Source organism: Phocoena sinus, chromosome 6 (genome assembly GCF_008692025.1).
Source record: "Phocoena sinus isolate mPhoSin1 chromosome 6, mPhoSin1.pri, whole genome shotgun sequence".
NCBI lineage: Eukaryota > Metazoa > Chordata > Mammalia > Artiodactyla > Phocoenidae > Phocoena > Phocoena sinus.
This window is the reverse complement of record NC_045768.1, coordinates 81,379,190-81,393,931: the sequence shown is the minus strand read 5'-3', so window position 1 is coordinate 81,393,931 and position 14,742 is coordinate 81,379,190. Positions and strand designations below refer to the sequence as shown.

The 14,742-nt window shown below is 38.7% G+C and overlaps 1 protein-coding gene across 13 annotated transcripts in view; it reads left to right on the top strand.

Annotated features, from left to right (window-relative positions):
- The window catches only part of UBAP2 (ubiquitin associated protein 2), a 128,759-nt gene that overhangs the window by 79,007 nt on the left and 35,010 nt on the right, over nt 1-14,742 (top strand). For 11 of the 13 annotated variants that reach the window (XM_032636071.1, XM_032636070.1, XM_032636078.1 and 8 more), the window contains 4 exons: nt 2,215-2,269; nt 3,711-3,814; nt 8,218-8,283; nt 13,191-13,243. In XM_032636071.1, coding sequence (XP_032491962.1) covers nt 2,215-2,269; nt 3,711-3,814; nt 8,218-8,283; nt 13,191-13,243 — 278 coding nt within the window. Of the gene's footprint in view, nt 1-2,214; nt 2,270-2,495; nt 2,647-3,710; nt 3,815-8,217; nt 8,284-13,190; nt 13,244-14,742 lie in introns of those variants that run through there. The other 2 variants (XM_032636080.1, XM_032636079.1) reach the window with 2 other exon arrangements.

Genomic DNA, 14,742 nt, shown 5'->3' with positions numbered 1-14,742 from the left:
CCCTTGGCAACCACCTTTTTCTGAATTTGAGTACTCTTACATACCTCATATAAGTGGAATCATGAAATATTTGTCCTTTTGTGACTGGCTCGTTTCACTTAGCAAAATGTCCTCAAGGTTCATGCACATTGTAGCATTTGTCAGAATTTCCTTCCGTTTTTTTTCTTTTTTTATAATTTATTTATTTTATTTTTGACTTCATTGGGTCTTTGTTGCTGCGTGCAGGCTTTTCTCTGGTTGTGGCGAGCGGGGACTACTCTTTGTTGTGGTGTGTGGGCTTCTCATTGTGGTGGCTTCTCTTATTGCGAAGCACGGGCTCTAGGCGCACGGGCTTCAGTAGTTGTGGCATGCGGACTCAGTAGCTGTGGCTCGCAGGCTCAGTAGTTGTGGCGCATGGGCTTAGTTGCTCTGCAGCACGTGGGATCTTCCCGGACCAGGGCTCGAACCCGTGTCCCCTGCATTGACAGGCAGATTCTTAACCACTGTGCCACCAGGGAAACCCCTTCCTTCCTTTTTAAGGCTGAAAAATATTACATTGTATGTATGTACCACATTCATTCATCAGTGGACACTTAGGTTGATTCTACCTTTTGGCTATTATGAGTAAGGCTGCTATGAACATGAACATGGGTGTACAAGTAGCTCTTCAAGACCCTATTTTCATATTCTCTTGGATACATATACCCACAAGTGGAATTGCAGGATCATATAATTCTTTTTTTTTTTCTTAAAAATATTTTTTTAAATTTTATATTGGACTACAGTTGATTTATAATGTTGTGTTAGTTTCAGGTGTACAGCAAAGTGCTTCAGTTATACCTATACATGTATCTATTCTTTTCAAATTCTTTCCCACTTAGGTTATTACAGAATATTGAGCAGAGTTCTCTGTGCTATAAGGATCATATAGTTCTATTTTTAATTTTGGGGGGAATTGCCATAACTGTTTTCCACAGTGGCTACACTATTGTACATTCCCATGAAACAGTGTACAAAGGCTTCAGTTTCTATACATCTTTGCCAACACTTATTTTCTCTTCTCTCTCTCTCTCTTTCTCTGTTTCTCACTCGTAGCCATTGCAGTGGGTGCCACATTGCCCTAATGATTAGTGGTGTTGAGAATATTTTCATCTGCTCATTGACCATTTTTATATTATATTTGGAGAGATGTCTATTCAAGTCTCTTGCCATTTTTTAATCTGGTTGTTTGTTTTGTTAGAGAGTTGTAGAATTTCGTTATGTGTTACTCCCTTATCAAATGTAGAATGTGTAAATATTCTTTGGGTTTTCTTTTTAGTCTGTTCATGTCTTTTGATACACCAGTTTAAAGTCTAATTTTTTCCTTTTCTTGCCTGAGTCTTTGGTGTCATATCCAAGAAATCATTACCAAATTCAGTATCATGAAGCTTTTGCTCTATATTTTCTTCTAAGGGTTATATAGTTTTAGCTCTTGTGTTTAGGTCTTTAATCCACAATTTAGGATTCGATTAAGAAAAACTGGAGAGTCACTGAATAGAACTATTTCTTCTTGCTTGCTCGCTCTCTTGTTTGCTGCCCTTTTGGTCATCGGTCAGAATCTTAGTATTAAAAATGGTATGTAATAACACCATCAGGGGCTTCCCTAGTGGTGCAGTGGTTAAGAATCTGCCTGCCAATGCAGGGGACGTGGGTTCGATCCCTGGTCCGGGAAGATCCCACATGTCACAGAGCAGCTAAGCCCATGCGCCACAACTACTGAGCCCGCGTACTGCAACTACTGAAGCCCACACCTAGAGCCCATGCTCCGCAACAAGAGAAGCCACTGCAATGAGAAGCCCACGCACCGCAATGAAGAGTAGCCCCTGCTCGCCACAACTAGAGAAAGCCCACGGCCAGCAATGTAGATCCAATACAGCCAAAAATAAATTAAATATATATATATATATATATATATATATATATATATATATATATATATAAAATCTGCCCATGTTAAGCTGTTAAATATGACAAGTGTTGTACAAGCAGAATTAAATTCTTTTCTATCCTTTGAGATCAATAACTGTAGATATTTGTGTCATTAGGGACCAGCAGATTGGGTGCACTGGTTGGGAATGTTGGTGCTGTTAGGAACAATGACAGTAATGTTTGGGTAGGTGTGTAAGGGATGAAGTTGGTAGAATTACAGTTGTGTAGGACATAAGTATTATTTTTACACTATATTTTCTTTAAAAGCGTTTGGACGTGGCAGAGGGAGAGGGGCAGGAAGATTCTCAACACAAGGCATGGGGTAAGTCTTAGCCATCCTATTTTTGAAGTAATTACCTTCTGTAGTTTAAAGAGACAATACTGAAAAAGCAAAATAACACAGATAAAATTGTATTGCAGTAGGCCTTAGAGCAGTTTTCTAGCCTTGGCTTTATCGACATTTTGGATTGGATAATAGTTTGTTGAGGTGGTGGGGTTCCCTTTACATTGTAGGATGTTTAGCAACATCCCTGGCCTCTCCCTACTAGATGCCAGTAGCACCCCTCCTCAAGTTGTGACAGTCAAAAATGTCTCCAGACATCGCCAAATGTTCCCTGGGAGGGAGGTGCACAGCCACCCCAGTTGAAAACCATTGCTTAAGAGAGTTATGTTGGTAAATCCAGCAATTATCTTTGAATGGTAAGTAAATGAAATGTTTCTGTTTTGTTTTGTTTTTTATGAAAAGCAATCATTTTTATCTTGAATTGTGAAGGATGAGTATATTGTTATTAAATAGATGGTATAATCAGTTATTTATTCATTATTTCTGGTTCTCTCACTTTTTGCTGTTATGCAAAACATTAGCTCCCCCCCCCATCTTTATAAAAAGTTTTTAAGCTTCTTATAGAGGCCATAAGTAGATGACAGTCAAGAAAGGAAAAGTCCTTTGTTTCTCCATATCTCCAGGGCAGCACTGTTGGGGGTCACTGCCTTCAGGTGGTGACTCCTGCCATCTCTGTTTTCTGCCTGAGCTCCCTGTGGACAAAGGAAGGATGAAAACACAGGGAGCAAACTGGCCGGAACATATAAACGTATGTGCCCAACCCAGTAGCTTTAAACGATTTTGTGGATTTTGCTGTCTACTTTAAAAAGTACTCTTGTGGTTCTTTTTGTCAGTGACACCCCAATAATGCTGAAAAAAAATTTTTTTAATTCTGTTGTGAAAATTTTAGCAGTGCTATTTAATTTGGCTCTAGTTAGACATCTGAATCATGGGTATTGAGGATTTTAATTTAAAAAGAGGCACTGAACAAAATGTTTTCTTTTTATTTACACCCATCTAAACAAAAAGAATCATATACTTCTACTGTAAAAGGTTCAAATCCAAAATTGGATTCTGACTTTGGAAGAAAAGACCTATTGCCTATTTAAGTCTAGGCTTAGTTGGGAGGGGGTGGGTGGGTTTTTCATTAGAGCCATTACCCTGCCTAGAACGATTATAGGTCTCCACACTTGCTTTAGGATGCAGAGGACAACAACTTAGGGAAGTAGGAGCATCATACAAGAGTGTATGGAAGGTTCTAGGCAACCTCTGCTTTTCAGAAGATCTGCATTCCGATGGCGAGAAGAGTTGGCTATAATTAAATAGGAGAAGGAGGGTGAAGTTTCTTATAGTGGTTCTTAGAAGGGACAGGGCTTGTTTCGGGGAAGATGATGTACAGTTAATTTTGTGATTTGCCTTTATTCTTTATTTCAAACCCAAGGACATTTAACCCTGCGGACTATTCAGATTCTCCATCTATAGATGGGTGTGGGACAAAACCAGTAGGTTGGGAAGCTGCTCAGAATGGTGCAGATGAGGGAACTGGTAAGTGTCTATTCTCACCAGAGATGTATTTTAATTGTTTGAGCTCTTAACGTACAAAGATGACATCAAAGTGTGCTGGTGGAGAAGAATGAAAAACAGGCAGCTGTCCTACCTCTGAGACTACTCTTAGCTGATTCTTACCTCCAAAGTTTCTCACTTATAAATCTCATTGACAATAAAGTATGTGGTTTACCCCTTTTGCACTCTGAAGAAGAGGCTGTAATAAATCTGTGTAAGGCAGTACAAACCCACACTCAAATCTCAGTGTCAGGGATATATAGAATTTCTTAGTGCAAGACTTGAAACAAAGTATTTACCATTCATAATGGTGAACACAAATTTGGCCAGATACAGAGGTAGATGATGATAGATGGGTTTAGGGCAACAGTTGCTTTTGCAGATTTTTCTGTGTCCTGCAGTTTTAAGATTATTTCTTTACTGAAATTCACAGATAAATACTTGTTAATTGGCTTATTTATTTAATAAAGCTCTTTTGAAGATTTTTTCCTGATAATATATATTAACTGTTGTGATTATATTTATAAAAACATAATTTGACACTTCGTGAATTATAACCCAAAATATAAAAGTATAGCTCAATAATTAGCTAAAAAAGACAGTTGCCACCATCACAGAAGCACAGCGAACTAGAAATCAAATATACTATCAAGAGGACCAACGAAAGTTATAAAAATGGTAATTTGAAAAGACTAGTATTAGAATTGATAAGTTTATTGTGAGACTTATCAAGGGAAACAAAAGAAACATATAATTCGTTGTAGGAATGAGAAAAGGAATATTGATATTAATTATCTTTATAATCTGTTATAATTAATATTATAGCTATTAAAAATCATCAGAAGATACTTTGTCAATAAATTTTTTGCTAACATTTGCAATTATAGATTAATCTCATTCTTCAAAACAGCTGTAAAAATTTTAAGTCACAATATTGGAAATCAATTCAGTAGACTAGAAAAAGGCTAATGTATCATGGCCATGTTAAGTTTATACTTGATATTCAAGTTTAACATTTAAAAAAATCAGACGACTCCTAGATACATACCCAAGAGAATGGAAGATACAGGTTCACATAAAAGCCAAGTGTCCTTCAGTGGCTGAATGTGTAAGAAAAATTATCCAGATTAGCCAGATACATAGAAACAGAAGTAGACTGGTGGCTGTTGGGGGCTGGGAATGTTTAGGCGAAATGGGGAGTGGCTAGGAACGGGTGCCAGATTTTTTTGGAGCAATGAAAATATTCTGGAATAGGTAGTTGTGATTGTTGTACACCTTGTGAATATACTGAAAACCAATCAGTTCTTTGCCTTAAAAGTGTGGATTTTATGTTATGTGAGTTATATCTCAATAAAAAAAGGATTATTCACCCCTTTAACAGAATAAAGGAGAAACTCCATATCATTTTAATAAGGAAAAGCATTTGACAAAACCCAACATTCATTCCCGATTTCTACAAAAGTCACAGCAGACCTCAAAATTAATAGTGATGTGTAGAATATTTTTCTTTTGTAACAAGATCAAGGGGCTTACTCTCACTACTCTTACCCTCTTACCTTTTTTTTTTAAATGCAAAAAATTTAGTTGAACTGAAGAGAAACAGGAGGATTACTCTCATTATTTCTATTCACCCCTGTACCAGAGGTCATAAGCACTGAAACAAAGATTGAAAAAGAAAAGAAGGGTTGGAAAGGGAGGAAAAAACCTGTCATTTCTGGCAGTGATATAAAAGAATCTATAGATAAATTAATGAAATTAATTAGGAAGCTTTAAACAGTGCAGATAGTTGACAGGTGATATTTCTATAAACCATCAACAAAGAGAAAATGGAAAAAAAAATTAGTGGCCTCAAAAAATATCAGATGCTTATGAAGAAGTCTAATGATGTGCAAGATGAGACTTCTAAATGAAAATATAAATTATAAAATCTTACAGTAAAATGTAAAATTGAGTGTTTGAAGAAGCATTAATAAACAGAAGGATATACCATTTATAGTAGTACAAAAACATGAAGCACTTAGGTATAAATCTGACAAAATATGTGCAAGATTTATATGTTGAAAATTATGCAACACGATGATAAATATCAAAGATGACCCAAAAAGGGAGCAAGATACTCAGTGTTTATGAATTGGAAGATTCAGTATTATTGACATGTTGTTTCTCCCCAAATTGATATACAGGTTCAGTACAAGTTCATTCAAAATCCTAACAGATTTTTTCTGTGTCAGTAACTTGATTCTAAAATTTTTATGGAAAAGTATAGGTCTGAGCATAGCCCAAACAGTTTTGAAAACTAACAGTGTTCAAAGATTCACACTCCTTGATTTCAAGAAGTTACCCTAAAGGTACAGTAGTCAAGACTGTGGAATTGGCAAAAGCACAGAGACAGATCAATTATATAATAGCAAATCTAGAAATAAACCCACAGATACAATTGGTTTTGGACAAAGGTTCCAAGGCAATTCAATGGTATACATTATACTGTATATAAAAAATAACCACAAGTGGATAATAGCTCTACATGTGAAACCTGAAAGCACAACTTCTAAAGAAAATACAGGGCAAATCTTAGCCACCTTGGATTAAGCAAAAATTTCTTACGTAGGGCATAATAAGCATGAGTCTAAAAGAAAAACATGGTTCTTCAGAAGAGAATAAAGAGAATGAAGGAGCAAGACATAGTTTAGGAGGAAATATTTATTTAAAACCTCTGTTTGAAAAGGGACTTGTATACAGAATGGGTAAAGAATTATCACAACTCGTTGAGAAGAAAACAAACAACCTAGTAAAATGAGCAATTAAAAATGAACAAAAAATGAAAAGTTGTGGAAATGGATGGTGATACTGGTTATATCACGTTGTGAATAACTCAATGCCAGTGAACTGTACACTTAAAAAGGTTAGCATCGGGCTTCCCTGGTGGCGCAGTGGTTGAGAGTCCGCCTGCCGATGCAGGGGACACGGGTTCATGCCCTGGTCTGGGAAGATCCCACATGCTGCAGAGCGGCTAGGCCCATGAGCCATGGCCACTGAGCCTGTGCGTCCAGAGCCTTTGCTCCGCAACAGCAGAGGCCACAACAGTGAGAGGCCCGCGTACCACAAAAAAAAAAAAAAAAAAAAGGTTAGCATGGTAAATTTTATTTACCACACAAACATTATTTTACCACAATACAAACTTGACATAGAACGGTATACGCATTCTGTATCTGTGTCAGTTTTTTTGCTATAATATTTTATTGGAATTATGTGAGATGTAATCATAGGGGGAGACTGGGTGAAGGATAACTTCTTGTGAATGTATAATTATTTCAAAATAAAAAGTTAATGAAAAATGAGCAAATGATTTGAACAGATGCTTCACAAAGGAAGATATATGGATGGCAATAAGCACACAAAAATGTGCTAATCATCATTGGTCATTGGGGAAATACAAGTTAAAACCACAGTAGGCTACCACCTTTCATCCATTAAAATAGCTTTAAAAAAAACTGACAGTTCCAAGTGTTAGTGAAGGTGACAGAGTAACTCGAACTCCTACGTTCCTGGTGTGAAAGCATACATATACTGTACAGTCTTACAATCCCAACCCTAAGTTTTTACTGAAGAGGAATGAAAACACCCACACAAAGGCCTGCATGTGATGTTTATAGTGGCTTTATTTATAACCGCCACTGATTTTTAAATCAGATGTTTGAAACAGAATGTTGAATTAGTCCATTAACTGCTATTTTTCTTTTTTCATATTCCTCCATCTCTTCTTCCTTCTCCTTTTGTCTTTATCTCTTCCCTCTCATTCCTCTTATTTTCATTTAGAGTAGCAGAATGTGTTCGATGCAAAATACAGTTAAAAGATGTCATCTGATGGAGTGCTGGCTATTTCTCTAGAGGCCTCACAGAATGGTATTGTCCTGTTGATAACCCAGAGTTCTGAGTCTAGCCCACAGCCTCATAGGCTCAGAAACCTGACTTAACAGGATAATAGTCAAATCCATTCCCTAGAGTCAGAATCAAACATTACCCAAAATAGAAAGACTGAAGGGTAGTCAAAATGCTAATTTATAAATTTACTAAAAACATACCTTTTAAACAGATTGGAATGTTTTCTTTGACAAGTGGGAAGGGAACTTGGTGAACATGGGAATGAGAACAAGCATAATTGATGTAAATTGAATGTTCAAGATCTGTCTGGCTGTTAAGGTTCATAGTTGGATCATAGCAGTCTGTCATAGCATGGATTGCAGTAAGTTTCTTTTTCCTTGGACACATAGCATATACTTAGTTTGATGCTTTCCCTCCTTCGTTTAATTTGCTGACCAATTTCTCTTCTGATGAATACCTTAATTGTGATATGTTAAAACCTTCCATTTTACATTGATCCACAGAACTGGCATCAAATGCTCAAAATGTAGCTCAGAATCTGCCAAACAAAAATTCTTTGGGACTCAAAGGTATGAATTTTTTTTTTAATTTCTTAGTTAAGAATCTGATAAAATGCTTAAAATATCTTCCATTTTTATCAAGGCTAGCTAGTAAAAATTCATCAGATGGATGTTTGTAAACTATATTTCTACAACTGCTTGATAAAGTAATTATCAGCTTTTGATAATGGAAGTGTTTTTCACATTGGCCTTCAAGGTGACACAGATTTTTGCATCACTGCTGTCCTTTTTTCTATAAGGCTGCCTTATATGTCCTTTTGATAGAGGGCTAACATCAAGTTAAATTGAACATAAAGCATACATCTCAAATTTATTGTTTTAAGCTAGAAATAAATTAACGTCATTGAATTTTTCTTGTATGTTTGATGTGAAGGTCTGTAGGTCTACAATGGGGAGCACAGTCTTCCTGTAAAATTTTAATATTCCAAAATAAGATTTTAGGACCTGACCCTGTATTCTTCTGTATCTAATGTCATGTAGTTTTTAGAGTCCGTGTATCTAGGGAGGGTCAGTGCAACAGCTTGAACTTGGCTGCTGACACGGGGCTTCCCCTCTGTTGCTTGACATAACACCATACCATGTTGGACTTCTGCTTACAATTTCATACGTTGTCTTCTGCCTGCTTTTAAATGTACTCGGGGCTTTCCTGTTGGCGCAGTGGTTAAGAATCCACCTGTCGGTGCAGGGGACACAGGTTCGAGCCCTGGTCCAGGAAGATCCCACACGTCGCAGGGCAGCTGAGCCTGTGCGCCACAGCTACTGAGCCCATGCTCCCTAGAGCCCTAGAGCTGCAACAAGAGCAGCCACCACAATGAGAAGCCTGCACACTGCAACGAAGAGTAGCCCTGGCTTTCTGCAACTAGAGAAAGCCTGCACGCAGTAATGAAGACCCAATGCAGCCAGAAATAAGTAGAAATAAAATAAGTAAATGTACTCAGCTTCTCGTCCTCTTCTACATGTCTAAGTTTTGCATTTTAATTATTTTCATAATACTCCTGTCTAAGTGGTAGGCCAGTCTCTTTACATATCATGTATAAGAATGTGTGTTTTAAATTAGTATCACTGAATTATACACTTAAAAAATGATTACCGTAGTAAATTTTATAAGTATTTTGCCACAACTTACACATTTTTTGGGGAAAAAAAAGGATGTTCTGAACTTTAGGTTAATTTTAATATTTTATAATTTTTTGTAATGCCTCATCATTGTTTCTCTCCCCTGGAATATCCCTTCTTTTTTTTTTTTTTTTTTTAATATTTAGGGCTTCCCTGGTGGCACAGTGGTTGGGAGTCCGCCTGCCGATGCGGGGGACGCGGGTTGGTGCCCCCGTCCGGGAAGATCCCACATGCCGCGGAGCGGCTGGGCCTGCGTGTCCGGGGCCTGTGCTCCGTGGCGGGAGGGGCCCCAACAGTGAGAGGCTCGCGTACTGCAAAAAAAAAAAAAAAATTTATTCATTCGTTTATTTATTTGGCTGCACCAGGTCTTAGTTGTGGCATTCGGACTCTTAGCTGAGGCATGAGGGATCTAGTTCTCTGACCAGGAATCAAACCTGGGCCTCCTGCATTGGGAGCACAGAGTCTAACCACTGAACCACCAGGGAAGTCCCGAATATCCCTTCTTAAATATCTGTTCAGATATTTTCCAGCCTTCAAGGTTTTTGCTGTGATTCATCTTCCCCATAAAGTTTCTCTTAGCATTTTAGCTTTCCATAACTTTTTCATCCTGTAAATTTCCAGTGTATTAATCAGATTCATGTAATTTATATATCATTCAGTAATATACTACCCTGATCACTCCCTAAATTTTTACTTGTCTTTTCAGTGAGATATGACTTTGATACCTAGCATCATGCTTTCTTTACATGTAGGCTTTTAACCCAGGATTAGTTGGTTGATGATGAAAGCTTCCTAAGGAAAATTCATCATAAATTGTTTCCTGTTATAATCTTAGTTGCTTTGAAGGTGAAAGTTTTATGAATGACTTTTGAGGCTTTTTCTATTTCTTGACTAGAGTGTTCCTAAATCTGCTTAGAATGAGCCTCAGCTTTTTATAGAATTTGTAGTCTTTAGAGTAGTGTCTCCTATGATGAATTTGACAGCATGAACACAGGGTAAGTTGGATGGAGGTGGCACCAAGACCACTATGTACCGGCCATCTTTGAAATTAGTCCACTTGTAAACTTTTAAAACTATGCGTGTACTTAGACAAAAGTCTGGAAGGAAATATAGTAAAAGGTTGGAGATTATGTATAAGTACTTAAGAAAGGCACTAGTTAGTACTTAAGAAAGGAAGGTGATATTGAATTATAGGTGGATGGCTTGTGTTGGATTCAGTTAGCTTTGCGTACAGTGTGCTAAGAGGCCTGTGCAGGGGTCTGGAGATCCAGGTTCCAGTACTGATTTCTGACTGGGACTAATTGAACCTTGTGTTTCTTCACTTAAATTATTACGTTTTTCTGCTTTCGTTTATGAAAATATTTTAATTCATAGAGATGTTTTGGGGGCACATAAGTTGATAGTTGTTTTGTGACATTTCTGGAGAAATTATGGAAACCATTTAAAGATATGATAAATTAGCCAAAACAAAGGATCAGATTGTCAGTTCAGATATTGAAACCTGGGACTTCCCTGCTAGAACAGTGGTTAAGAATCCGCCTGCCAATGCAGGGGACACGGGTTCGAGCCCTGGTCCGGGAAGATCCCACATGCTGCGGAGCAACTAAGCCTGTGCGCCACAACTACTGAGCTGGCACTCTAGAGTCTGCGAGCCACAACTACTGAGCCTGTGTGCCACAACTACTGAAACCCGTGTGCCTAGAGCCCGTGCTCCGCAGCAAGAGAAGCCCCCGCAATGAGAAGCCCATGCACTGCAATGAAGAGTAGCCCCCGCTCGCCACAACTAGAGAAAACCCACGCACAGTAATGAAGACCAAATGCAGCCAAAAGTAAATAAATAAATTTATTTTTAAAAATATTGAAACCTTGGGCTTCCCTGGTGGCGCAGTGGTTGGGAGTCCGCCTGCCGATGCAGGGGACGCGGGTTCGTGCCCCGGTCCGGGAGGATCCCGCGTGCCGCGGAGAGGCTGGGCCCGTGGGCCATGGCCGCTGAGCCTGTGTGTCCGGAGCCTGTGCTCCGTGGCGGGAGGGGCCACGGCAGTGAGAGGCCCGCGTACCAAAAAGAAAAAAAAAAAAAAAAAAAAAAATATATATATATAGAAGCCTTTATCTATCAAGCTTTACTGTTATTTCAAGGATACATGTATTTGAGAGGGACAGAAAAGCAGGGAGTTCTTCCCTGCAATGCATATGCCCTGTGATCCACAGTATAGGTGAAGTCTCTAAGTGGTGTGTGTAGGTTTCTCACACAATAGAGAATGTTTTTAGGTTTGAAACATCTCCGTTTTATAATCACAGAGTAGCATATCTGGGGTGGTATTTTACAAGGAGCCATGCTCCATAAATCTATAGATTCTACTTTCATTTGCCATGATCAATCTCAAATTAGGGACATCCTATTGAAAGCATTCCATAGAAAAGGACTCTTTTCTTAGGTGACACCATCAGTTTAGTTATTAGGTTATTGACATGATTCCAAGGAAGTTAGATCTGTTCATCTGCCTTTTTCCTTCAGGGGTATGCCCTTCCTTTTCCCACACACAAACCTCATTGTAAGTCAGATGCTCAACTTATTTCTTCCCATTGAAGGAACTGAAAACATTCACAGTCCCACTTCATGATGGTGGTTATAGTTAGTATCTTGGTGTGCTTCCTTTTAAAAGCATTTTATTTGGGTATGTGTTTGCACGTATGCTTTAAAATAATGGGAGGGCTTCCCTGGTGGCGCAGTGGTTGAGAGTCTGCCTGCCGATGCAGGGGACGCGGGTTCGTGCCCCGGTCTGGGAAGATCACACATGCCGCGGAGCAGCTGGGCCCGTGAGCCATGGCCGCTGAGCCTGTGCGTCCGGAGCCTGTGCAGTAAGAGGCCCGCGTACCGCAAAAAAATACAAAAATAAAATAAAATAAAATAAAATAATGGGAATATACTTATACAGAATCGCTAAGCACTAGTGTCAGCATATCTGAACTCATATGCTTTTCTTTAAAGCATTTAATTGTTTTATATATAAATGATTGTTCTGTAAGAACTGTTTGAGCACATTTTCTGTACCTGCTTATCAGGAGTTAATAGCCGCAGACTTTATATGAATAGGACTGATGTTTAGCTTTGCTGGAGACCTATTAGGAAACCATACAGTGGAACTAATATAAAAAGCATACTTCTCGGGTCTTTCCTGATGGCACGGTGGTTAAGAATCTGCTCTGAGCCTGTGCTCTAGAGCCCATGAGCCACAACTACTGAGCCCAGGCGCTCTAGGGCCCATATGCTGCAACTACAGAGCCCGCGTGCTCCACAACAAGAGAGCCCACTGCAATGAGAAGAGTAGCCCCTGCTCACCACAACAAAGCCTGCGCACAGCAACGAAGACCCAATACAGCCAAGAAAAAAAGAAAAGCATACTTCTCTAAATTTGACAATCCACCTGAAATGAGGGCCCAAAGCAGAGCTGCCTTATACTGAATTGTGTTCTCTTTTAAATAATATATATCATAAGGAGCTCCTTGTTAAACATATTTGTTTGTGCTGTGCCATACTTTCTTTCTTAAGGCAGAATTGCTTGGATATCATCCAAAAGCAATCTGAGACATTGCTTTTGAGTTTTTGTGGATAGTACTTAACCAACTTGCATTTGAAAACATGACTGATTTTCTTGAGATAGATTAAGAGCCTCATATTTCTTGGATTGTAAACTATATTGCTAATGGTATATGTGATATATCTTGTGCCGTACACAATAAAGAGCCACTTGGAATCAGACATTATTTGACTTTGTGGTGTAAACTGTGATTGTCAACAGGGGCCTGGAAGAATTCTGTGGACGAGTGGACAACGGAAGACTGGACTGAAGATGTAAGTGTTTACACTTACAATCACAGACTTCTGTGATTACCATGTTTTTTTTAGCAGATGCTTCTCAGAAGGAAGTTGGTGTTTTCAGGTTTTTGCCAAACTTGGTTTTAAAGCAACCGTTTAAAGATGACCAGGTGTTGGGGCTTCCCTGGCGGTCCAGTGGTTAAGACTCTGTGCCTCCAATGCAGGGGGCACAGGTTCAACCCCTGGTCAGGGAACTAAGATCCCACATGCCACGTGGTGTGGCCCGAAAAAAAAAAGACCAGGTGTTAAGTAGGAGTGACATCATTTTTTTCTCTATCTTTGTTTTATTTGGCCTGATAACTAGCTGATACTATTATCCTGGCCTGTGAATGATACTTACTCTTTATAACCTTTTTATTAAAGGAGACAGTCTATGTTTGGGGTTTATAGTTGAAATTAACCTGAATAAATCATTCTGGTTCTAGGCCCAACCAATTCCCTTTTCAACTAGATGGCTCTTTTTGTATTCATTTACTCCACAGACCTTTTTGAATATACTGTACTAGCTTCTGGGTAGTGTTGGTCTCTCGGTTCTATGTTCAGCATAAGATATCTTAACTATTTTTCTGTTTCACTCTTAAGGCCCAGAACAAAAGTATGTACATGTTAGAGAGTTACAGCTGACATTGGAAGGGAGAGAATAAAGGGTTTACAAGTATTGACCTTCACAATTGCATAAAGTGATCCAGACTTTGAGATTTTATTTTTCTTTTTGAGATTATTCCCCCTCTCCCCATTTTGTACTCACAAACATTTTTTAAAAAGAAACAAAAGTGCACTTGTGCTTTCTTTCTTTTTAGCACTATTTTATCTGACTTGTTAGGGAATGAGCTGGGTAGGGCATGAAAAAGAAAGATGCTCATTTGATTGGAATTTGGGAAATTTAGGGGTTTTTATTTTCTTCTACTGCATACTAACCATAAGTCCTTGGGGTATGATGTCAGCGGGCTCTCTGTTACCTGTAATCTGAGGAGACTGAGCTAGATGGGTGGCTATTAGAATCAGTGGAGGGATGGTACCAGCGATGATAGGAAGTGAGAGTGAGCAGCCTGTGGACACCATACCTTATTTCAAACAGAGCTGTCCTACTTTTAAATGTTTTGTGTTACTAGAATTTTTGCTAAGAGTTTGTTGGGAGAAAAAAAGGCTTCCAGAGCTAAAAGCTTTAGATCTCCTTGCCTGTTGTCTGGGTCAGTAGGCAGGTTAGAAAGTCAACAGGCTGTCAGAGGGCAGATGACCCGTATTCAGATTCTAGCTGGGTTGACCTGTTGACCTCAGATGAGGCATCTTTCCTTTCTGAGTCTCCTATTTTTCATCCCCAAAATGAATATCATAATAACTGTCATGCCTAACTGATGGGATTTTTCTGTGCTTCAGATGAGGTCTTATGATGTAAATCTGCTAACAAGTAGTTCAAATGTACACACATATAGACAGTAATATTCTGCTGTATAGACCATATTGAATCACAATAT